This window comes from Rana temporaria, chromosome 5 (genome assembly GCF_905171775.1).
Source record: "Rana temporaria chromosome 5, aRanTem1.1, whole genome shotgun sequence".
NCBI lineage: Eukaryota > Metazoa > Chordata > Amphibia > Anura > Ranidae > Rana > Rana temporaria.
This window is the reverse complement of record NC_053493.1, coordinates 323,440,951-323,467,516: the sequence shown is the minus strand read 5'-3', so window position 1 is coordinate 323,467,516 and position 26,566 is coordinate 323,440,951. Positions and strand designations below refer to the sequence as shown.

The window sequence follows — 26,566 nt, the reverse complement described above, 5'->3', positions numbered from 1 at the left end:
GTCTTTGAATTCAGCCCTCTGTAGGTGGATAATTTTCATTTCCATCAAATGATGTGCCATCCTTTCATTCCTAACACATTACCCAGTCCATATCAGTATAGATATCCAGCATGAGATTTTTTTTTCCCGTTGAGATCTAATATGTTTTCAAAGTGTTCCTTTAATTTTTTTGAGCAGTGTATTTACCACTTCATAGGGATATTTAAGAATAAATTGTTTTTTTAAACTTTATATAAAAACTTTATATATTAACTAAATTATACACCACACATTTTTTAAGGTTATTAACCGATTAATCGAAAGAATAATTGGCCAACTAATCGATTATGAAAAAAATAATCGTTAGTTGCAGCCCTACACCACTTCAGTGCTGCTTAGCATGGATTTTGACCATCATAGTCTTCATGGCACTGCAATGTGTGCGATATACAGTGGCTAGTTCTGTAATTGCAAGTAAATTGATAAACCAAACAACCTTTATGCACATTTAATATAAAATGTACAATCTCCTGGTGAATATAAGCGATATTGGAGAATTAAATAAAACCTAAAACAATGAGCACAATTATTGTTCTTTCTTAATATGGCACAGAGTCAAATGATGCCAATATCTGCTTTCTTTCTTCAGCTGTTGGCATAGCAGGACTTAAACCATCACTTCTTCTTTGTATCATGACTTTGTGCTGAAATAAAAAGATGAATTTTAATTTAGTTAGAGCAAAATATAAATTATCCATTGTGTTTGCCATTATATGCCAGAAATCAAACACTAAACATTTCTATAAAGTGGTTCTAAAAGCTGAAGGTTTTTTTTTTTTTTACCATAAAGGAGTTGTAAGGTGCAGCTCCTCCAGAACCCCTTTTATTTACCTGAACCTGATTTTTCCAACAACGAGAATGAGCCCAGCAGCTTTCTCGGGTCCTCATGATAGCAGCAAAAGCCTTTGGCTCCCACTGCCGTCTATAAAATCCAGTGACACGGGAGTTGGGGGGCAGGCCTGAGTCCTGCTGTCTGTGCCAATGAATGCAGCAGTAGGACTTGGGAGCGCGCCCACACGAGTGCCTCTGTAGAATGTGGCTCTCCGCAGGGGCACTCTATGAAGAGGAGGGGCCAGGAGCACCATCAGGGGACCCCAGAAAGGAGGATCGGGGCTGCTCTGTGCAAAACCCTTGTATAGTATATCAGTATAGGCATGTTTGTTATATATTTTTTTTTAAAACAAACCTTTACAATCACTTTAATGCCTTCTCTGAATCAAGGTAAAAAATCTTCAGAGTGCAGCCCATCCCCAGACCCCAGCTTATACTTACCAGAGCCTGATCAAGATCAAATCGCTATGCAAGGGAGCAGTAGCTCTCTGTTCGCTTCCTCCTCATAAGCTCAGAGACAGCAGCAGGGGTCTTGTAGTGGGGACTGGCCAAACCCCTGTCAGGTTGCCATTGCTGTTTATGACCCATCTGGAGAGACTCAATCTCTCTATCTGTCCCACTGACCATTGTCAGTTGAACAAGAATTATAGGAAAATCTTCCAACACCTGTTTCAGTGACAACTCACCTCCCAACACTATAACCCTAGTCAAAATGGAAAGAAAAGTTTTTTTAGCTTTAGATAGAACTTAAGTGAACCTGTGGACTTCTTCCTCACCCCATGTGACTGCACTGGTTGTCTGTGGCCAATCAAGCACAATGGAGGAAAAGATTGAGTCACATGCTTTCCCATGATTGACACTTATATAGTCCAAAGAGATATTATTTTGTTATAATTTAGCTTTTCAAAATATCATTCTTATTTTTTTGTCATGAAAAACACAAGGATATAAAATGAATAACTGAAATTTTGCATTCCAACTGAAAATTTGTGCAGTAATATGAAAGCATCTTGGGAAATATGAAAATATTTTGCTGCATAAGTAACTAGATTGACAGCTTTTAGGCTTCATGCACATGGTCGCAAGAAAGCATACAGCAGGGCAGCAGGGGCATTGAATTCAAATTCACAGAGGTCCACTCTATAAAATGTTCATCCAGTGAAGGTCCAAACCTCACATTTGTGCTGTGACACAGATCTTTCACATCACAGCCCCCATCATTTTACACAAGTGTCCACACCAGTACTGAGAACAGGGGCAATGTGCTTTTTACCAGTACTAAGCCGGAAAATGGAGCTGAACGTACCAAATGGCCAGGTCTTTGAGGGGACGTGAACAGGATGACTTCTCAGCTCAAAACACAGGCAGGCAACTTGGCAATCCTTGAGGGAGGAAGGGTATATCAAAACTAAGGACAGAGTCTGAGGATTGTAGGCCAGGGAGATCTGGGTATAAAGGGGTCCAGGTAGTAGTACCAACCTCCCTACAAAGTAAGGAGTAGAGTTCCAATGAACTTGAGTGAGGAAAACTGGCCACTGGGTGTCCCGAAGAACTGAAGCAAACCCTGAGAGAATTTCTCATGGAGGGACAATCAAAGGCTACCAATGAGAGTAGGTTCATGAACATAGGGTTAGCGATAGACAAAATGTCATCCTGGAGGAGATGTGATTACGCATGATGTCAGGATTAGACCCAGATACCCTGTGCAATACAAAATTGAAGGAACACAAGAAGGAAGCAGTATCAACCGAAGTGAGTGAGTGAGTGAAAAACTTATAGAGCGCAACACATGCGAACTGAATCGCCTCTGGGCGCTGTTTCCATTCCTTCTGTAAGGAAACCCTTTACCTCAGAAGAGATGAGTTTTAATCATTCTCCTGAAGGCAAGTGGTCCGACTCCAGTCAGATGGTGGTTGGTAGTGCATTCCACAGTCGAGGTCCTTGGACAGCAAATCTCCGATCTCCTTTGGATTTGTATCTTGCCTTGGGTATTTCCAGTAGGTTTTGATTTGTTGATCGCAGAATGCGATTTGGGTTATAAATTTTTATTTTTTCGCATAGATATTGGGGAGCGTTTCCTTGAATACACTTGTGTGTTAGGCAAAGTGCCTTAAAAGTGATTCTGTCTTTCACTGGTAGCCAGTGAAGAGATCTAAGCGAAAAGGAGATCGACTCCCATGGTTTTTTTCCAGTCACTAATAGAGCGGCCGTATTTTGAACGACTTGCAGACTAGTGGTAGATTTGGTATTTGGGAAGTCCTAAATAAAGGGCATTAGCGTAGTCTAGTCTGGAATTGATGATTGTTCCCACTACGACTGCAATGTCCTCTTTAGGGATAAAGGGGGTAAGTCGGCGTAGTAGGCGTAGCAGATGATGGGATCCGCTGACTACTGACCCTATTTGTGCATCCATTGTCATGTAGGAGTCGAAGATGACTCCGAGACTTTTGACTTTGGTGCTAGGGGAGATATTTTTACCCAGAATGGGCGGTGGGGTCCAAGTTGGGGTGGAGTGACTTTTCCGGTTTGCGTGAAACAGGAGAAGCTCTGTTTTTGAACCATTAAGTTTAAGATAACTGGATGTCATCCAGTTATCTATTAGAGTAAGGGATCTCTCTAATCCAAGAGAATGATCCTTTTCGTTGCTGACGCGGAGATATAGTTGAGTGTCGTCTGCATAGGAATGGTAAAGTAGCTTCTGGTTCCTGATGATAGAGGAGATAGATATTGAACAGTAGTGGTGATAAGGGAGATCCCTGAGGGACTCCGCATGATACCGTATGCTTTCCTGATGTGAAAGATCCCAATTTCACTGTTTGTGATCGGTTTTCCAAAAAGGAGGAGAACCATGGTAAATCGGCTTCTGCGACTTTGGCTACTTCAGTTAGCCTAGTGAGTAGTAGTCCATGGTCTACCGTGTCAAAGGCCGCACTAAGGTCCAACAGGATCAGGAGAGAGGATTCTCCTTCATCTGCGGCCTCTAGGATGTCATCCCATATTTTTACTAGAGCAGTTTCAGTTCCGTGCCCTGGCCGGAAGCCTGATTGAAACGTATCAAGTAATTTTTGGGTTTCTTAATGCAGTTGTAACTGTTGTACAACTTCTTTCTCCATTATTTTGGAGAAAACATTTAGACCTGTTATGGGCCTCCTATTGTTTGGGTCTTTAGGGTCGATGGTGGGTTTTTTTAAGATCGGTTTTATTGTGCCTTGTTTCAACAAGGATGGCACCATGCCCTCCTTGAATGATTGATTTATAAGCTGCGTGATAGCTGGTGCCAATATATCGGCACTTTCTTTCAGCAGTTTAGTGGGAATGATGTCATTGGGTGCTGTGCTGTTGCGCAGAGACCGAATTATGTTTTTGTGGCTATGATGGAGATGGGTTTAAAGGTGAATTTAGGTGCTTGATCCGGGTATATAGTGTGAGCATTAGCATTTGGGCATTGGGCAAGGTTCCATGGGATATGAATGTTCAGGGTGTGATTAAGGATCTAATGATATAGCACCACAGAGTGTGGTAACTTTTTTCTTTAATGTAAAGCCTACATTAAAGTGTGAATAGATGGGAAGTAAAATAAATCACAATTGTTATTAAGGTTAGATAATCTCACATAAGTGTAGCTGATTCACAGAAGACCAGACAGAAGCCTCCCACAGTAGACTTAGAGGCACATCTACAGAAGACCAACTAGGGGCCAGATTCAGAAAGACTTACGCTGGCGTATCTACAGATACGCAGAGTAAGTGTACAGATGCACCATTGTATCTATGCGCCTTATTCTCAATACTAGATACGCCTGAATTCTGGCTTAATACGACCGACGTAAGTCTCCTACGCCGTCGTATCTTGGGTGCATATTTACACTGGCCGCTAGGGGCGCTTCCGTTGATTTACACGTCGAATATGTAAATGACCTAGATATGCCGATTCACGAACGTACTTACGCCCGTCGCTGTAATCTACGCCGTTTACGTAAGGCATTTTTCAGGCTTAAAGATAAACCACCAAATAGCTGGTCTAAGCCATGTTAGGGGATGGACGTTGGAACTGCCGTCGGATTTTACGTTGTTTACGCAAGTCGTACGTGAATGGGGCTGGGCGTAGGTTACGTTCACGTTGTTGCCATTGAGCCGTCGTATCTTAGGGCGTAAATTCGACGTGATTCTGAGCATGCGCGCGCATGCGCCGTTCGTGAAGTCATTTACATGGGGTCACGGCTAATTTTAATACAACACGCCCACTACCTTCCTAATTTGAATTAGGCGGGCTTACGCCGGCCCATTTACGCTACGCCGACGTAACTTAGGGAGCAAGTGCTTTGTGAATACTGCCCTTGCCTCTGTATTTTACGTCGGCGTAGCGCAAATGAGCTGCACTACGCCCGCTCAAATGTACGCCGCTCTACCTGAATCCGGCTATAGGAGTCCAGGTACTGCAGTAATATGAATAGAATGTTTGATGGGTATGATGGGACATGCATTCCTATAAACTGCCACAGGTCCATTTGTAAGATTTGGAAAGTCCTTGTATTTGGACCTAAAACAGAAAAAGATGACCACCCCTTGTGACTGTAAGCTGCTAGGAGGTGAAGAAAAACAGTCTACTTTTTGGAAAGCAACAAGTAAAACAGGTAGTAGAATGGAAAAGACAGAGGACAGCAAATGAGACTCTGTACCTCTCTTAAAATTAAAGCCAGGTTATCTCTGTACCAAGCTGGAGCAAATGTCAAATGATGTCCTTACCAACCTTCAGTGTTAGGGATTCTGATCAGATCTGATAGTTTAGGGGGTCTGCCACAAAAATATGGACATGAAACAGATGACAACACTAAGGTAGAGGCAGACAATTCAATAGACAGGTGTAATTGTGGATATCAGGTAGCAACCCTCCATAATCACCTAAATGTATTCCTCAAGGATTTTTCCAAATAGTAGGTCATCTTCAAAGACCATATACAAAAAGCACCTTTCTTAAGCAGGGTGAGCTAACCAAGCTCAAAGCCAAAAAATTCTGTGCACAGAAAGTAAGGACTGTGAAATCTAATGAGTAGGGTTCAGGGAAAGAGCTGTAAACTTGTAGACAGAATAGATCCATATTAGGAAACAGTCCACTATTGAATTATCCAGCCCAGTTTGCTGTAATCTGGGCAACTAATAAGGTGTCAATACAGGCTAGACTTGCCAGAGCAAAGGCAGACTTCAAAATAGTCTCCAAATGCCTATCCACTAAATCCTTAAAGGAGGGAATGTCTAAAAAAAATGTATAAACCCACACAGTAGATTGATTATTTGGTGCAAAAATAGCGGTGTCCACAGTAAGCAGTTCATTTCTTTTTAATTAGTCCTCTGTAGGGTACAAAAATGCCAGGAGGGGTAAATAAGCTCTCGGAGTTGGGCTATTCATTATATAAAGCCCAATTGGCTTATCAAGAATAGGGAAGGACCAGACACTATTACACACTGCAAATGCAAGTTTACAAGGGAATTAAGGTTGCAAGTCGTGAACATAGTAAGGGGGAGGAGAAACAGAAGAACCTTAATGTCAGTAGTGGCAAAAGTCCCTTTGGCGAATATAAGACATGGCAACAGAAAATCATATTTAAGTCTGGCTGGCCACATGTTGCACATCTGTGAGGGAGCCAGAATCAAGGGGATGGAGCAGTGTCAGTGTAAGAGTTTTCTTAGGAACAACTGAGCTGATATCAACCTATGAGGAACTCGCGCTTCCTCTGGGACCACAGTGAAATTCCAGCTGTTTGATCAATATGCTCCCTCTCCAAAGATCCTGTAATCTGCCATTGCCTCTGCAGAGTACTCAAGAAATGGATTGCGGACCGAATGACTCAGCATGTCCCTTATGGGGGAACTGCAAAATCCAGGTGATCACTGAGTCCCTGTAGCTTTGTGTGTGAGTTTTCAGGCAACAGGTGAGACTAAAAATTATCAACCAGGAAAAATGGCAGCTGAAGTTCCAGTCTCATGATCGCTACATATAGTGGGGATCGAAAATTTGGGCACCCCAGGTAAAAATTTGTATTAATGTGCATAACGAAGCCAAGGAAAGATGGAAAAATCTCCAAAAGGCATCAAATTACAGATTAGACATTCTTATATGGCAAAAAAAGTTAGATTTTATTTCAATCATTTACACTTTCAAAATTACAGAAAACAAAAAAATGGCGTCTGCAAAAGTTTGGGCATCCTGCAGAGTTAATATCTTGCACTGCCCCCTTTTCTGGGCTGTCTGTCACACACTGCTCTTTTAAGGTCTATCCATAGATTTTCAATTGTGTTGAGGTCAGGAGATTGTGACGGCCATGGCAAAACCTTCAGTTTACGCCTCTTGATGTAATTCCCCGTGGGTTTTGAGGTGTGTTTAGGATCATTATCCATTTGTAGAAGCCATCCTCTCTTTAACTTCAGCTTTTTCACAGATGGCATCAAGTTACCATCCAACATTTGCTGAAACTGGCTGCAATACAACCCCAAAGCATGATTGATCCACCCCCATGCTTAACAGTTGGACAGAGGTTCTTTTCATTAAATTCTGTGCCCTTTGTTCTCCAAACGTACGTTTGCTCATTCCGGCCAAAAAGTTCTATTTTAACCTCATCGGTCCACAGAACTTGTTTCCCAAATGCATCAGGCTTGTCTATATGTTCATTTGTAAAGTTCAAACGCTGATTTTTGTGGTGAGGACGTAGAAGAGGTTTTCTTCTGATGACTCTTCCATGAAGACCATGGGCCATATTCTCCTAGATTTCCCGCGGGCGGCGCGTAAGCCATTTACACTCCGCCGCCCCAACCTACAGGAGCAAGTGCTGTATTCCCCAAACACTTGCTCCGTAGTTTGGGGCGGCGGAGTGTAAATGGCCCGGCGTAGCCACGCGTATCTCCAAGGGGGCGGCTTCTATTTAAATTAAGCGCGCCCCCGATTCTAACGAACTGCGCATGCGCCAGGCTTAAAATAGCCCAGTGCGCATGCTCCAGTTCTCAGTGTAAAACATGTTAAGTATGGCGTCGGGTCCGCGTCGTGTTTTTCCGTCGGCTACGTCGTTTCCCCAAGTCGTTCTTGAATACGACTTTACGTCAATGACGCACACGTTGGCGTCATTGACGTAAAGTCGTATTCAACTTAGGGACTTAGGGAAACGACGTAGCCAACGGAAAAACACGACGCAGACCCGACGCCATACTTAACATGGCCTACGTGGGACTTGCGTAAACTTACCCCTCATATAGCAGGGGTAAGTTTACGCTTACGCAAACGTCGTTAGCGATGGTTACGCAAAGCAAATTCGTTCGGGAATCGGCGTATCAGGCTCATTTGCATAAACAAATAAGACCTGAATGTAAACGCCATCTAGCGGCGGGCGGCGTAATTACATTTAAGATCCGACAGTGTAAGTGACTTACACATGGCGGATCTTAAGTGTATCTATGCGAAAATGATTCTAAGAATCAGTTGCATAGATACACGGGCCAAAAAAGAGAGATACGATGGAGTATCCTGAGATACTCCATCGTATCCTTACTCAGAATATGGCCCCATATTTGTACAAGTATCTATTTATAGTGGAATAGTGTACCACAACTCCAGTGTCTGCCAGATCTTTCTGGAGGGATCGTGCAGTCAAACGTGGGTTTTGAATTGCTTTTCCCACAATCCTGTGAGCTGTTCTGTCTGATATTTTTCTTGGTCTTCCAGATCTTGCTTTAACTTCCACTGTTCCTGATGACTGCCATTTCTTAATTACATTCCGAACAGAGGATATTGACATCTGAAAACACTTTGCTATCTTCTTATAGCCATTTCCAGCTTTGTGAGCGTCAACTATTTTCAGTTTCAGTTTTCTAGACAACTGCTTGGAAAAACCCATGGTGCTGATTGTTGGGGCAAGGTCAGATGAGTCTGGGCATTTAAAACCTTTGAGATTGACATCACCTGGTCTTCCCAGACGATGATTAAGAACAATCCATGACACTGGCAGGTCTCAGCTTTGCAAAGGGGGTAGTGCATGCTATAAATTCTGCAGGGTGCCAAAACTTTTGCAGACGCCATTTTTTTGTTTTCTGTCATTTTGAAAGTGTAAATGATGGAAATAAAATCTAACTTTTTTGACATATAAGAATGTCTAATCTGTAATTTGATGCCTTTTGGAGATTTTTCCATCTTTCCTTGGCGCCATATAGAACCGGGCAGTGAAGCCGGAGCGCTTCACTTTCTGGTTCCCTCACCGGGGATGGAGGTGGGGGCAGCAGAGTGACGAGCATTCTCTCGTCCTCTGCTGCGGACGGCGCTGGACTCCAGGACAGGTAAGTGTGCTGATATTAAAAGTCAGCAGCTGCAGTAGCTGCAGAAGCTGGGTACAAAGGGCAGGCATAGTCAGGCTCTCTTGAGGACAGCCTGTTAGTTCTGTTAACCACTGCCATACTGAAACATTACAAAATTGGGTGAGACGGAGAAGGATTTTACCTAAAAGGGGCATCAGCACAAGGGACACATCCTACTGACTGTAGATTAAAGTGCAGTTCCAGTCTAGATTTAAATACGTTTAAAACAGTCCCCCCCCCCTTCTAACTACCCTGTAGAAGGAAGATGCTTACACATAACTATTCTCAGGGTGCCCAGATCTGGTCACATGATTAGCTTCTAGCGGTTGGCTTCAGGAGGAACAGCTCACAATGGATGCCCCATAGTAAGCCTATAGGTGACGTCAAGCATTCCAGCCATTGTTGGCACTTTCTCCTCTCCCCTGAAGCTGGCACTGGGGAGATCACTTAACCAGACCAAAACACCCAGAGAATGGGTAGCTATAGGCATATTCCTTCTACAGGGTAATTAGAACAGGAGGTAGCTAATGTAATGTACCATTTCACTATTTTTTTTAAATCCACTTTGAGCAATCAGGTTGGAGGCACACACTGAGTGTGGCACAAGCGCTCATTCTCTCTCTGTATGTGTAAGAGGCTAAAGTCAAGTCAATCCTAGAAAGTGTCTTAAAAGTGGTGGAATGACAGGTAAATTACTAGTTGGGTGTAGGTGCCACCAGAGATATCAGTGAGGGCAAAAAATATAAGCCCAATTTACGAGGTCTGGTGTTCCCCGGGACACAGAATACAGCCTATCCAGATCCCGGAAAGGGAAAATCTCCCAACAGCAAAATTTCAGCAGCATAATATACCAGCAACATTTGCATAGATGTATTGAGAACCTGGGTAGCAGAGGCGGGAGGTAGATCTTGACAATACCCATGGTTGTATCATATATACAATCATTGAGAATTATGTATTTACCATCCAGGTCTGTATGGACATCCAGGGCCTGAAACAATAAAGATTCTATCCTCACTAGGATACTCACACCACGTGCATAGCTAGAGTAGGTGGCATGATAAAGTGATCCCACCCAAGGCCGCCTCAACCTGGTAGTTTTAGAGCCTTGAAGATGTGTTTCCTCTAAGATACACATATGGGGGCTAAATTTCTGCAGACATTTGAACACTAAAGGAACTTTTGACTGCCGAGTTCAGGTCATGGACATTTCATGAAATTATAGACTTGAGACATGAGGGAAAAGTTAGACAAAAATTAACTGGGGGTACAATAGCGGAGGCCCATATCCACACCCAGATTAGAGACACACTCCCCTCAGAGAATAAAGCATTGCAACACATTTTGAAGAAAGCATATACATGCAAAGTATGTATTGGTAAGTACGGTCATTTTCACCACCCACAAAAATAAAACAAATAAAACTGAAACATAATAAAAAACAAATCCGCCCAACACCCCAGTCCATATCAAGGGGTACAGTATACCTCCCCCACCCCATCTCAAACACGGAAAGCATGTGTTCAAAAAACGGTTAAAAAATAAAACAACTCCACTTGTGAGGGGCGCAAGCCAGACAGACAGGCTCACTGCTTCATACTCGCCCAACAAAAATTGTAGAGATGATGGTTTATAGCTGGCATAGAAGGAGCATTTACAGAAAGTACAGGCTCCTGAGTCAATGCAAAAAAACAAACTGTAGTATGATCATAATAATAATAAAAGGTATAATAGTCTGCATAGTAGTTCTGTCCCTAAGGGAGAAAAGAAGATGCAGCATAGTTCACCTGACAATGTCAGGCGCACAAACTTGAGTTGCAATGGTTTAAACATGAAATGCACAACATGTGCAACAAAAAAGAAAAGCCTGAGGCCCCGTACTCACGACCAAACATGTCTGCTGAAACTGGTCCGCAGACCAGTTTCAGCAGACATGTTCCGTCGTGTGTACAGCGGCGCGGACAGGATTCCAGCAAACAATTGTCTGACAGACCGTTTCTGAGCAGACAACTGTTTCCCGGACTTGCTTTAAAACAGTCCGCTGGAAACCTGTCCGCCCAGACATGTACGGTCGTCTGTACAGACCTACCGTACATGTCCTGCCGCCCGCCATCCCTCGCATGCGTCGAATGACTTTGACGCATGCGTGGAAGCATTTTAAAGGCAGGCCGCCCACGCCGCCGCGTCACTGTCGCGGCGACACCGCGTCATCGACGCGTCGACACCGCGGACACGCCCCGCGTATTGTTTATGCGCGGACTTCTGTTCGATGGTGTGTATAGCCATCGAACAGAAGTCCCCGGGCAGTCCCCGGCCAGACATGTCCGATGGAAACAGTCTGCAGACCGTTTTCATCGGACATGTCCTGCCGTGAGTACAAGGCCTTACAGTGAACATCAGCAAAACTGTAAGGACCAGTAACAGCAACAGAACAGCAAGCAGGATATGAACTCACAGATCCCTGAATCAGCGGTGGGGAGGCCGAGTATCATGCTTAGTAGATGCATCCGTGGAGAAGTGAAGAAACAGACCGTCTCCCCATCCTAAACTTGCAGACGAGCAGGGAACAGCAAGCTGTAGCAGATACTGTAAGTCCAAAGAGCCGCCTTTACCTGATCTAATTACTTTAACCTCCTCTTTTCGGGGGCCCTTCCTGATGAATGCTCCTATAGGAAGGGGCCATCTATGGGAGGCACTCATGCAGGCTTACTCCCAAGCCTCACTGTCTGCATCTATAGACAGACAGTGCGACTCTGCCCCGCTTCCTTCATATCATCTTTGATTGACAGCAGCCAATGGCTCCTGCTGCATCAACAAAGCTTGTGAGTCCAGGAAGTAAGGGGAGAGTAGAGCTGCAGATGGACACAAACGCTGAATCGAATGAGGGTAAAGAACCCACATGAATATGGTTATAACAGAATGTATTAAACAATATTGTTATGCAATATTTCCTCACAGCAGGTTTTGCAAGCATAATTTGATATATATATATATATATATATATATATATATATATATATATATATATATATATATAGATAGATAGATAGATAGATAGATAGAATAGCCTAACAGCCTGCAACTTTGTTCTCAACATAACTCTTCTATTGTTATTTGTATATCACTAGGTGATACATTTCACTGGATAACTACTGCTGGTATTCAGTGTGATGGCTATATTGTCTGGAAAGCACAGGAACAAGCATCCCAGGAAACATAGCGGTGGTAGTACCCTGTGGTTTATATTACAGGTATCAGTGCAGCCAAATTTGAGGCTTAGGAGTATTTGCAGGGACAATGATGTAAACCAACTCCACACAGAAGTGATATTCTTGTAAAGTGAATGGCATGTTGACTTATATCTCTAAGTGACTGACATCAGAATTTCCAGTTACACCCACCTGACTCGGTCATTGAGCCAAACTTTTCATTCTCTGTAATGTGGAATATACAAATAACTGTAGAGTCCAAAAGAAACCTCCGTGGACACTAGCTGGAAGACTTTCATAACCTAGCACACGCTGGAGGTAGTAGATATGTCCTGCTTGGGACATTAAAGTGACCAATCTTAGAAATGATGCATGTCTCTGCACTCTGGGTTTCATGTCTGGAGTGTCCTGTCAGTTTCTACTATAGTACTGAGGTGGTGGGGTCTTCTTGGTTAAGCCAATTGACAGAAAAAAAGTTTGCAGTCAATACTAAAGCCAGCCATGGGCTGATTGAAATTTGGCTGGTTCAGCAGGAGCGATGCCCCTATCTACTATGCTTCTGTCAGAAATATACTCTCCAGTCCCAAGCATCAGGGAGCACTTGCTGAATCCTGTCACGCTGATCGGTTGGTTCCGATCAGCGTGAGTTCCACTTTAGGGTGGAGCTCCGCTTTAACTGGATCCTATCTAAATTCACCCCAATATGTGTGTATGCATGTTAACACAGGACATTAGATTGTAAGCTTCTTGAGGACAGGAACTGATGTAAAATGTACAGTATGTAAATCACTCTGTAAATTGCTGCTATATAAATACCTATAATAAGATTTAGGCAAGGAATGCATTTATATTTCCTGGCAATAGAAGCAAGTTTTTCTTACGCATTCAAAAATGGATTAAAATACAATAATTTGCAATACTGTCTATACATATTGAAATTGTAGGTTTGTCATGATACAAATTGCGATGTATAAATTTGGAGTTTCAGAGAAACGTGATAAAGCTCAAACATATAATCATTGTATGTACTTTAATGCTACCAAACATTTAGAACATTCAAATTGAGGAGGCACATTACTTCCAGCTGATCTACTCTTCTATTTAAAGATTTTTTTATATTGCTTGAGTGAGATACTTAAGGTCAGCAATGACTACACTGAAATTCTATACTTAGTCAAAACAATCCAGAGTTAATCATATTGAAAGTAGCCACAACAATGGAGGTCTTTCCTGGGATCGACCCGACTATGCTACAGAAAAGGTTTAGGATCATATGTGCAGAAATCACCATACTGTGTTAGGCCCCGTACACACGACCAGTTTCCTCGGCAGAATTCAGCTTCCGACCGAGTTTCTGGCTGAATTCTGCCGAGAAACCCGGCCGTGTGTACACTTTCGGCCGAGGAAGCCGACGAGGACCTCGGCGAGGAAATAGAGAACATGTTCTCTATTTCCTCGTTGTTCTATGGGAGAACTCGGCCCGCCGAGGTCCTCGGCGGCTCCAGGACTGAACTGGCCGAGGAACTCGATGTGTTTGGCACGTCGAGTTCCTCGGCCGTGTGTACGAGGCCTAATACCACTTGAAGTGACTTTTTGCTGCAGTTCCCAGATCATCCTTGAGGTTAAGAAGCCAAACCTTATTTCTCCCCCCATATGCATGTGCTGCTGAACTTTAGAACGAAACAGGCAATGTCAGTAAACAGTCTATACTGCATACTGCATACTTCAGCTGAAGTTTCTCCTTATCTTGAAGAAAGTAATTTCAACAGAAAACACACTTAGGCCCCTTTCACACTTGTAGAACTTCAAAATCGTGAGACTTTGCCGCGATTATGGGGCCGCAATTTCACCACGATTTTGGATCAGTACTACTTTGCCACAACTTTGGCATTAAGCAATGAAAACATACATGGTGTGAGGTAATTCCTTTTCCTGCCATAGTTGTTTCCAGTTCCTGTTTGCTTCCTGGTTGTTGTGGTGTGGTGTGTTGTGACAGAAAATATTTGCTGCTCAATAATTGCCACAGCAGTTGTCATTGCTGCTGCAGCAGTAGCAGTGCATGAGGAAGAAGAGGAGGAGAAGCGGAGGACAAGGACATCTCTTTTTTTGGGCTGTTTGGAGCACACTGTTCCTGAGGGAATAACCAGGAAGTGAATGTGTGCTAGAAAAATGTGCTTGAGAGGGGCTACTATGTTGAAAGGATTGGGTGGGACAAGGGTCCAAAAGCTGCTTGTGCTTACAAAGTCATACTGAAATTGTGTCTATTATTCAGGTACGATTTGCATGCTACTTGAGGGTTTAACATTGAGGTAAATGGACATCAACTTGCATGGAAGTTGGACCAAAGTAGGGCAGGGACTACTTTGAAGTTGGCACGACTTAAAGTCGTGCCAATATGAATGGAAGTCATTAAAAATCATGGAGAATGACTTGTCATGCTGCCACCTACTGTGTCTATACATTTATACACCTGTATTTATTGTACCTTTCTGATTTTTTGACATTTTATCACTAGATAATACAGCTTGTTCTAAATCAGCCCCTGACGAATGAATATAGGAAGCAAAAATATTGCAAAACATGTTGGGACTTCGTTTAGCCTCTTATCCTGAGATCAACCATGTGTTTCAGAACCGAGCTGTAATATATCTATCAATTTTTTTTTTTAAATAACCTACCTTGTGTATATTCGTATGCTTTTTGTACCCAATAAATTTTGTATATTCTATATACACCTCTTACTTCCCTATCTTTTGATCCTCTGCCCATACAATCCCAGGGGCAACCCTTCCTGTGTTCTTCTTTGTATTTTGGGATGTAAAACCTTTATCCCACCCCCATAAAAATAATAAAATATATTGCAGCAACTTCTTAACCACTTAAGGACCTTGCCTGTTTTTCAGATTTGGTGTTTACAAGATTAAAACTGTTTTTTGCTAGAAAATTACTTAAAACCCTCAAACATTATATATATATATTTTTCTAACACGCTAGAGAATAAAATGGCGGTCATTGCAATACGTTTTGTCACACCGTATTTGCGCAGCGGTCTTACAAGTGCACTTTTTTTGAATTAAAAAAAATAAAACAGTAAAGTTAGCCCAATTTTTTTTTATATTGTGAAAGATAATGTTACGCCAAGTAAAATGATACCCAACATGTCACGCTTCAAAATTGCGCGCGCTCCTGGAATGGCATCAAACTTTTAACCTTAAAAATCTCCATAGGCGACGTTTAAAAAAATTCTATAGGTTGCATCTTTTGAGTTACAGAGAAGGTCTAGGGCTAGAATTATTGCTCTCGCTCCAACGATCGCGGTGATACCTCACTTGTGTGGTTTGAACACCGTTTTCATATGCGGGCGCTACTCACGTATGCGTTCGCTTCTGCGCGTGAGCTCGTCAGGACGGGGCGCTTTATAAAAACACATTTTTGTTTTCTTATTTATTTTATACATTTTTACACTAAAAAAATAAATAAAAAAAAAATGGGTCACTTTTATTCCTATTACAAGGAATGTAAACATCCCTTGTAATAGAAAAAAGCATGACAGGTCCTCTTAAATATGAGATCTGGGGTCAAAAAGAGCTCACATCCCATATTTAGACTAAAATGCAAAAAAATAAATAAAAAATGTGTCATTTGAAAAAATGACAACAAGAATATATTGCTTTAAAAAGCATGGGCGGAAGTGACGTTTTGACCTCGCTTCCGCCCTGCTATGGGGACGGGTGGGGGCCATCTTGCCCTCACTTGTATACCAGCCGAGCAGGGGACAGAACCCGATCGCCTCTGCCGACGGCTCCGGTAAGCGGCGGAGGGCACAGGAGAGTGGCGGGGGCCCTCTCCCGCCGCCGATATTGGTGGTCTCGTGGAGAATCCGCTGCAGAGACCACCGTTATCATTTACAGGACCGCTCAAAGAAAAGATGGATATCTCGGTTGTGGCAGCAGCTACTGCCTTTACCGAGATATCAATCTTTAAAGCACGACTTATATGTACATCCTTAAGTGGTTAAAGTGGAAGTTTAGTCAGAAAATTAAGACTTGTTGGAACACTTCAGGTGGCCCCATTTGCAGGTATATCTATTTAAAACATTAAAAATAAGTCCTATACTGTGTAAACTGCAGTTATACACTGCCTCACCCTGCTTCTGCACATGCTCAGTTGCTCTATTTTGAGGCACTGTGCCAAATTTGTAGAGGCTAATCTTCTGACAACCTAAAGATTTAGGTTCAGGGACTGTGGGCTTCAGCAAAATGGAAGCCTCCAGGAAGAAGAAACAGGAACAATGCTGGAGGCAATTTACAGCACACGCTCATTTTGGTAGCATAAGTATTAATGTGGAATGAATGTTCCTTCATAAAGAACTTTTTTATTAAGTTGTTATGGGTAAAGTTCCAGTTTAAGATAAGTTAGCTGGAGTACAGCATTAAATGGTTAGTCACCACTGTAAAGTCCATATAAATCAAATAGTCCATACAAGACCACCCGCTTCACTGACTAACAATGCTACTGTCCAAGGGTGCCTGCGTTGCTCCTTCATAAATGCAGTTAAAGAGTGACAGAAGGTGTGTTACTGGCCCATCACCAGGTGAAAAAGCCTGAATAAAAAGAAAAACCAATGCAGCATCACATCCAATGATTAATAAGCTACAATATATTGCATATATGCTGTTGGGTTTAGTTACACTTTAATATGAACCTTGGTGACATTTTATTTCACCATACATAAACAGATTGGTCAGTCCTCAAAAGTACTCTCAAGCCCCATACACACTATCAGTTTTCCTGACAGTTTTCTCTTCAGGTTTACCAAAACCATCTAATATGAGGTAAAACTTCAAGAGTTTCAATTTGTATGCAATCAGGCAGGCCCTTGCACTACATGGTTTTGGTAAACCTGAAGAGAAAACTGACAGGAAAACTGATAGTGTGTATGGGGCTTTAGAGTACCACTTCAACTTGGACTGTCCATTTTGACCGGAGTTTTTTTTTTTTTTATCTGCTTGGAGTTCAGCTTTAAATATAAGTTATGTATTTATTGAGGAAAACAAATAATGCAATGTATATTAAATGGAGCTTGCAAAAGTAGCTAGATCTGACTCAATATCAGCCTCCTGTAACTCCCTGCACAGCAGCACTCAGTTTGAGGAGTTGCATTCAGGAGGTAAGTGCACAGTGATGATCCCATTAGTGCTGCTGGTGATTTAGTTTGAAGTCAAATGCTGGGGTAAATTCACATCACTTAAAGATGTCCAGTACCTGGCTGTGCTGTCTAACAGGGGTGTCTGGATCTGGTGGAACACAATCATAAATCCTTTCGTAGATAAAAAGTAAAATGCATAATTTAATTTACCTGTTTTATCTGGAATTCAGCTTTGGTTAGGAGCACAAACAAGAGAAAGACCTTGTGCTGCTTTCGACATACAGTGCAATGTGCCATTATCCATGTAACTTTGGGTTCATCCCAAAGAATTTTTAAGAGAAATAGCACCATACAAACATTTAAGGCTAGCTCTGAGTTTTAGGATGATTGATTACAAATTTTGAATTTCACCTAAAAATCATCTATTTGACAGTTTAGGATTTAAAAATAATCACAAGGTGTATTTATTAAAACAGCATGACATTATAGGCATCATTATTACGGCTCACAGAAATACCAGACCCATCCCTACTGGTTGCACTTTTCTCTTTTTGAGAATTTCGTTTTTTGTCTTTTTTTTTATGCTCATTTCGATACATTTGCTGCAGACTCAGCGGGTTGAGAAATTAGCTATACTGTGTTGATTTTTTTCTACACGGATCGCCTTCTCTATGATGAATGGCGGACACATACAGTAGGGAAAAATACATTTGATTCCCTAAAGATTTTGTAAGTTTGCCCATTTACAAAAAAAAGAAGGGTCTATAATTGTTATTATAGGTGTATTTTAAATGATAGAGACAGAATATCAACCAAAAATCCAGAAAAAACACACAATACAAATGTTATTTTACTCACTGAACTGCATCTCAATCTATAAGTATTTGATCTCCTACCAACCAACAATAATTCTAGCTCCTGCAGACTGGCTACAGTATGTGCCCATGTGGTACACAGATTAGTTATGTCAATTTAAGAAGGTGCTCCCAATGACAACTCTTATTTGTAAAAAAATACACTTGTCCACAGAATCTTACTTCCGTTCAAACCCACCATCATGGGAAAGACCAAAGAGCTGTCAAATGATGGCAGGGACAAGATTATAGACCTGCACAAGGCTGGAATGGACTACAAGACCATCAGCACGAAACTTGGTGAGAAGGAGACAACTGTTGGAGTGATTATTCGCAAATGGAAGAAATACAAAATAACCATCAATCGCCCTCAATCTGGAGATCCATGCAAAAAAAAAAATCATGCAATTCAATATACACAATCCTGTACCCACAGTTGATCCAGAGGAAGGCAAAAAAAACCCCCAGCAAAAGCATAATCCAATTTGCTTGCAGCAGCGAGAAAAAAAAAATTCCTTCCTGATCTCCCCCAATAGGCAATCAAATATTCCCTGGATCAACGTTACCTATAAAAAAAACTTTTAGTACCCAGTTATATTATGTACATTTAGGAAAGAAGTCAGGCCTTATTTTAAAGCAATCTACTGATCTGGAGGGAGTCTATTCCACATTTTCACAGCTCTTACTGTGAAGAAACCTTTCCGTATTTGGAGATGAACTCTCTTTCTCTAGACCTAAAGGCAATACATTACCAAGTTGTTGATAAAATATAAAAGACGAGGCTGCACTGAGTAAATAGAAACATACCAAACCTTAAATTTGTGTGTGCCTGTGAAATGGCGTCAAACTTCAGTAACCTATATTTACTATAGACAACGCTTCAAAAGCCCCTATAGGTATCAGTTTAGTGTTACGGAAATTATTGCTCTCACTCCAGGCTGCTCTACCATATTATATCATGTGCATCACAAAAACAGTTTTCACTTGTTGGCGCCCCAACGCATGCGTTTACGTTCGTGTGTGCGTATATGTGGAGGTGGGGGGCCTCAAAAAAAAAGTTTAGGAGGGGGATTTTATATGCTTGGGTGTAACTTGATTTTTTTTCAGCACATAGGGAACAAACAATCCCCTATGTGATGTTTTTTTTTTTTTTTAGGTGACAGGTTCTCTTTATTGAGATATGCAGGGTATAAAAAGCCCCTGCACATCTCCCATGTACACCACTGAATGTTTTACAATGCAGATAGCATTGCAAAACATCCTTTCCCGGCAAAGCGAGTTGGGGACACCAAGCAATTGACCCGGAAGTGATGTCAGAGACGGCGCTTTCTGGGTCACAAGAAGGGCAGAGAGCGTGCCCCCTCTTCTCCTTCCCTTCTATCCACCAGCACCCGCCATGGAGATCCCAGGCCCGCTGATGGGCAGGTGGAGCCTGGTAAGCATGGCAGGGCATGGTGGCGAAGGGGGGTGCCAGTACCGGGGTGTGTAAGCGCGATCAGGCGGCAGTGGAGCCACTGGATTGTGTGCGATACCCCCGCTGTCTGGTCCATAGAATGTACGGACCTGACAGCAAAAGGGTTAATCTCCACTGGGCTACAGTTACATATACTGTAACTAGTCAGCACAAACGAATATACAAGAATAAAACATGCAGTGTACAGATGGGCAAACAGATGCTTTTTTTTTCCTAAAGCGGCCCAGGGAGACCAAGTTGAAAATTTACCCAAATTTCTATACAGTAAAACTGTCCCATTTTTACACATTTTAAGGCATGATATACTGCAAATCAATTCACATTTTACTTTTTTTTTTTTATTATTATTTTAAATAACTTTAACTTACCCAAAACTTTCTGCACTCTTTGTATCTGATAAAGTCATAGCTACACATCTCCCTTCTGTAGTTATTGGTATTCATACACTTTGTAGAGGCATCATTTTCCTTAAAAAAAAAAAAAAAAGAGAATTTTTTTGTTCCATTATTATGTGCAACTCCAACTAAAAAGCAGGTCAAAATTTTAATAAACACATCACTATTTTTCTAGGTAATAATATTTCTAAAGGTGCCATCTGCATGAAATTTTTATCACATCAGTAAAAACCCATGCAATTCATACATACAAAAAAACGAAAAAAATACATTCAGAAAATAAGTTACTGTATGTGTAATAAAATGGAATGACAGAGAAAAACTATTGAACACGCTAAATAATTTGTAATACTTTGTACAAAATCCTTTGTTGGCAATGACAGCTTCAAGACGCCCCCTGTGTGGAGAGACTAGTTACCTGCTTTGCTCAGGTGTGATTTTGTCCCATTCTTCCACACAAACCTTGAAAGTTCCATTGGCCTCTTCTATGAACTCTGATCTTTAGTTCTTTCCATACATTTTCTATTGGATTCAAGTTATGTGATTGGCTGGGCCATTCTGGCAGCTTGATTTCATATTTTAAAACCAATTGAGCGTTCCCTTGGCTTTGTGTTCAGGATCAATGTCTTGCTGAAATGTCCACCCTCGTTTCATCTTCATCATCCTGGTAGATGGCAGCAGACTTATCAAGAATGTCTTGGTACATTTTCCCATTCATCCTTCCTTCAATGATATCAAGTTTGCCAGTACTGTTAGCTGAAAAACAGCCCCACGTCATGATGTTTCCACCTCCAACTTTACTGTTGGTATGAGGTTTTTGGGGTGATGTGCAGTGACATTTGACTGCCAAACATGTTATGGCAGCCAAAGAATTCAATGTTGGTGTCATCCGACCAGATTATATTCTCCCAGCATTTCACAGGCTTGTCTAAATGTTGTGCAGCAAACTTTAAATGAGCTTCAACATGTTTTTTCTTCAGCAATGGAGTCTTGTGTGGGGAGCGTGTATACAGACCATGGTGGTTGAGTGCATTACTTATTGTTTTCTTTTAAACAATTGTACCTGCTAATTCCAGGTCTTTCTGAAGCTCTCCACAAGTGGTCCTTGGCTCTTGGACAACTCGTCTAGATAATTATTTTCACTCACTCTTGCAAGGAGCACCTGGTCGTGGCTGCTTTATGGTAAAATTATGTTCTTTCCACTTCCTGATTATGGCCCCAATAATGTTCACTGGAACATTCAGAAGTCTAGAAATCCTTCTGTAACCAATGCCAACAGTATGTTTTGCAACAATTTGGTTGCAAGGGTCTTGAGAGAGCTCTTTGCTTTTACCCATCATGAGATGTTTCTTGTGTGACACCTTGATAAAGAGACACCTTTTTATAGGCCATCAGTTGAGACTGAACCAGCTGATACTATTTGCACTGACAAGGGGGGTGGGAAGGATTGCTTTCTAATTACTGATAGCTTTCCATGCCTTTTGCACCTCCCTTTCTTCATGAGTTTAATACCTTTTTCTCTGTGTCATTCCATTTTATTACACATAACTTAATTATTTTTAATGTAAGGATTGTGTGGGTTTTCTCAGACATGTGGTGAAAATTTCATGTCAATAGCACCTTTAAAAATATATTTACCTAGAACAATGGTGACGTGTTCAATACTTATTTTACCCACTGTGAAATATATACACACACACACACACTAAATTGCCAAAAGTATCAGGACGCCAGTCTTAGTCCATGGGGTTCAATATCGAGTTGGCCTACCATTGGCAGCTATACCAGCTTCAACTCTTCTGGGAAGGCTGTCCACAAGGTTTAGGAGTGTGTCTATGGAAAATTTTGACCATTCTTCTAGAAGCACATTTGTGAGCTCAGGCACTGATGTTGGAAGAGAAGGACTGGCTTGCAGTCTCCACTCTAATTCAACCCAAGGGCGTTCTATTGGGTTGAGGTCGGGACTCTGGGTGGGCCAGTCAAGTTCCTCCACCCCAAACTCGCTCATCCATGTCTTTATTGACCTTGCTTTGTGCACTAGTGCGCAGTCATGTTGGACAGGAAAGGGCCATCCCCAAACTGTTCCTACAAAGTTGAGAGCATGAAATTGTCCAAAATGTCTTGGAATGCTGACGCCTTAAGAGTTCCCTTCACTCGAACTAAGGGGCCAAGCCCAACCCCTTAACCACTTCCCGCCCGGCCTATGGCCGATTTACGTCCGGGAAGTGGTTATGAAATCCTGACAGGACGTTCCAGAACGTCCTGCAGGATTTCATGCCGCGCGCGCCCGTGGGGGCGCGCATCGCGGCGATCGGTGATGCGGGGTGTCAGTCTGACACCCTGCATCTCCGATCTCGGTAAAGAGCCTCCGGCGGAGACTCTTTACCACGTGATCAGCCGTGTCCAACCACGGCTGATCACGATGTAAACAGGAAGAGCCGTTGATGGCTCTTCCTCCTCGCGTCTGACAGACGCGAGTAGAGGATAGCCGATCGGCGGCTCTCCTGACAGGGGGGGTTCGCGCTGATTGGTTATCAGCGCAGCCCCCCCTCGGATCGCCACACTGGACCACCAGGGATGCCCACCCTGGACCACCAGGGTGGGCAAAAAAAAAAACAGAAAAAAAAAAAAGTTAAAAAAAAAAAAAAAAAAAGCATAAAGAAAAAAGATGCCAGTCAGTGCCCACAAATGGGCACTGACTGGCAACAATCAGTGCTGCCACCCCAGTGTCCATCAGCGCCACCCCAGTGTCCATCAGCGCCACCCCAGTGTCCATCAGCGCCACCCCACAGTGCCCATCCATGCCCAGTGCCCACCTAGCAGTGCCCATCTGTGCCACCCATAAGTATACATCAGTGCCGCCCATGAGTGCCCATCTGTGCCGCCTATGTGTGCCCATCAGTGCCGCCTATGTGTGCCCATCAGTGCTGCCTATGTGTGCCCATCAGTGCTGCCTATGTGTGCCCATCAGTGCCGCCTATGTGTGCCCATCAGTGCCGCCTATGTGTGCCCATCAGTGCCGCCTATGTGTGCCCATCAGTGTCGCATACCAGCGCCGCCAATCAGTGCCACCTCATCTGTGCCCGTCAGTACTACCTCATCGATGTCCATCAGTGCCATCTCATCGGTGCCCATTAGTGCCGCCATATCAGTGCCCGTAATTGAAAGAGAAAACTTATTTACAAAAAAATTAACAGAAAAAAATAAAAACGTATTTTTTTTTCCAAATTTTCAGCCTTTTTTTAGTTGTTGCGCAAAAAAAAAAAAATCGCAGAGGTGATCAAATACCACCAAAAGAAAGCTCTATTTGTGGGGGAAAAAAGGACGCCAATTTTGTTTGGGTACAGTGTAGCATGACCGCGCAATTGCCATTCAAAGTGCGACAGTGCTGAAAGCTGAAAATTGGCTTGGGCGGGAAGCTGCGTAAGTACCTGGTATGGAAGTGGTTAAAGACAACCTTCACCAAATGATTTGGACCGATGCACAAAGTAAGGTCCATAAAGACATGGATGAGCAAGTTTGGGGTGGAGGAACTTGACATGCCTGTAGGGTGGGCTAACTCAATATTGAACCCTACAGACTTAGGCCCCGTACACACGACCGAGTTTCTCGGCAGAATTCAGCCAGAAACTCGATCGGAGCTGAATTCTTCCGAGAAACCCGGCGTGTGTACACTTTCGGCCGAGGAAGCCGACGAGTTCCTCGTCGAGCCAAATAGAGAACATGTTCTCTATTTCCTCGTTCAATGAGGAAAGTTGGCTCGCCGAGATCCTCGGCGGCTTCACACAGAACTCGACGAGCAAAACGATGAGTTTTGCCCGTCGAGTTCCTCGGACATGTGTACGGGGCCTAAGACTTGGATGCCATTAAAGTTCATGTGCATGTAAAGGCCGGTGTCCCAATACTTTTGGTAATATAGTGTATATTTACATACATACAGACAGACATGGCCAAAACTATTGGCACCCCTGTATTTCTGTCAAATAATGCACCATTTCGCCCAGAAAAGGGTGACATTTTTAATCAACCTTTCCGTTTTGGGTCTCTGTGTGCCACAAAGAGTATGGAGAAGAGAAACAGCAGCAAAGAATTGTCTGAGGATTTGAAAATAAAAATTGTGGAAAAGCATGGACAATCTCAACTTAACAAGTCCATCTTCAGAGATCTTAATCTTCCTGTGTCTAATGTGCACAACATTGTTAACAAGTTTACAGCCTATGGAACTATAGCTAATCTCCGTGGACGAAAGGGAAAAATTAATCAAAGATTGCAACAAAGGATTGTTCGAATGGTATATAAAGAACCTCAATCAACTTCCAGATAAATTCAAGCTGACCTTCAGGCACAGGATACAACTGTGTCAGCTAGTACTATACATCACCATCTGAATGAAAAGGGATGCTATGGTAGGAGGCCCCCTGAGGACCCCACTGCTGACACACAATAAAAAAGCCAGATTGGAGTTTGCCAAAACATATCTGAGGAAGCCAAAATTATTTTGGGAGAATGTGCCGTATTCAGTTGAAAAAAAAAAAATTACAGCTTTTTGGTAAAGCCCATCATTCTACTGGTTTTCAGAAAAATAAATGATACCTTTAACCACTTGCCTACCAGGCACTTACACCCCCTTCCTGCCCAAGCCATTTTTCAGCTTTCAGCGCAATCGTATTTTGAATGACAATTGCGCGGCCATGTAATACTGTGCCCAAACATTTTTTTTTATAATTTTCTTCACACAAATAGAGCTTTCTTTTGGTGGTATTTAATCACTGCTGGGTTTTTTATAAAGAATAAAAAAAAAAAAATTGAAAAAACCTACGTTAGACTTACCTGTAACAGTATTTCTATGAACCTTCCAGGACAGCACACCTGAGAGATGAGGGCTCCTCCCCACAGAAAACACTATCAATTGACAGCTTGTTATAAGTCCCCACCCTTCCCCCTGATCCCAAGTATGCAATAAAGTAATCCCGAACTGGTTCGCAAGGGACATCATTCCACATAGGTACTTACCACCTAGCGTTTAGCTTATCTTTTTCTCCACATAGGGCGGGAAGTAGGCCTGCCGACCTGGAAGGGTCGTAGAAATACCGTTACCGGTAAGTATAACGTAGGTTTTCTCCTATCACCTTCCAGGACGACACACCTAAGAGGCCTACTTTAGGGTGGGACCCCTGCCTGCAAGGCCTTTCTGCTAAATGTCGAATTTTTACTTGAATTTTTTTTACTTCCACTCCCTAGTGTGTGATGAAGGTATCCTAGCTGGATCATGTAACTGACCTGCAGCTCTGCTCCACCTATGCCCCTGCCTTCTCTTCGGATGCAGGATCTAGGTGGCATGGGCTCTTAAAGATAAAATCTGAGAGCCTGTAAATTTTACAAGATAGAAAGATTGACTGCGTCAACCTTCTAGCAATCGTGGTCTATAATGTCTATAACTGCTGCATAGGACCACCAAAAAGACTAATCAGAGATTTGTTCTGTGAAACAAGGAACTACTTTGGTCAACAAAGAAAATCTGTTTTTAAACCACTAGTCTGTTCAGGAGAAATATTTAGAAAAAGGCTTCCTGACAGATAATCCTTGTGGGTCCCCTTTTTATTTGTTTGCCATAGCCATGGTGAAAAGGAAAAATCCACTTAAGGATAATAGATTAAGGGAAGCCTATTCCCTGGGCTCAGAGGACTGGACAGGTATGTAACCAAGCATACCCAACTTCTGGTCTTTAAACAAAACAAACATGTCGCTGTGTTCGGGAGAAACACAATCAATACTGGGGATCAGGGGGAAGGGTGGGGACTTATAACAAGCTGTCAATTGATTGTGTTTTCTGTGGGGAGGAGCCATCATCTCAGGTGTGCTGTCCTGGAAGGTGATAGGAGAAAATATGTTTTTTATTTAGATACAAAATTTACTGACAGAAACTAAGTAATTTTTCGCCCTCACTGATGTGCGCTATTGAGGCGGCACTGATAGGCTGAGCTGGTGGCCAGTTTTGAGGTGGCAGTTATGGGCACTGATAAAACGGGACTTATGGGCACTGATGAGGAGGCACTAATATGCCACACTTATGGGCACTGATAGGCGGTACTGATGGGCATTGATTAACAGCAGTGCTTTGATTAACAGCAGTGCTGGGCACTGATTGGTAGCATATGTGGGCAGTGGTGGGCACTGATTGGTGCCACTGGTGGGCACTGATTGCTGGCATTGGTGGGCAATGGCAGGCACTGATTTGTGACACTTACATTTACATACTGTAATCAGGGCACTGATGAT

General features: G+C 42.6%; 1 protein-coding gene across 1 annotated transcript in view; it reads right to left on the bottom strand.

Annotated features, from left to right (window-relative positions):
* Positions 1 to 471: 471 nt before the first annotated feature.
* CHCHD7 (coiled-coil-helix-coiled-coil-helix domain containing 7) overlaps positions 472 to 26,566 on the bottom strand; it is a 33,761-nt gene continuing 7,666 nt past the window's right edge. The window contains exons 4-5 of the mRNA XM_040354608.1: positions 20,261 to 20,359; positions 472 to 683 (exon numbers count right to left, since the gene is read on the bottom strand). Coding sequence (XP_040210542.1) covers positions 579 to 683; positions 20,261 to 20,359 — 204 coding nt within the window. The 3' untranslated portion in view covers positions 472 to 578. The remainder of the gene's footprint in view (positions 684 to 20,260; positions 20,360 to 26,566) is intronic.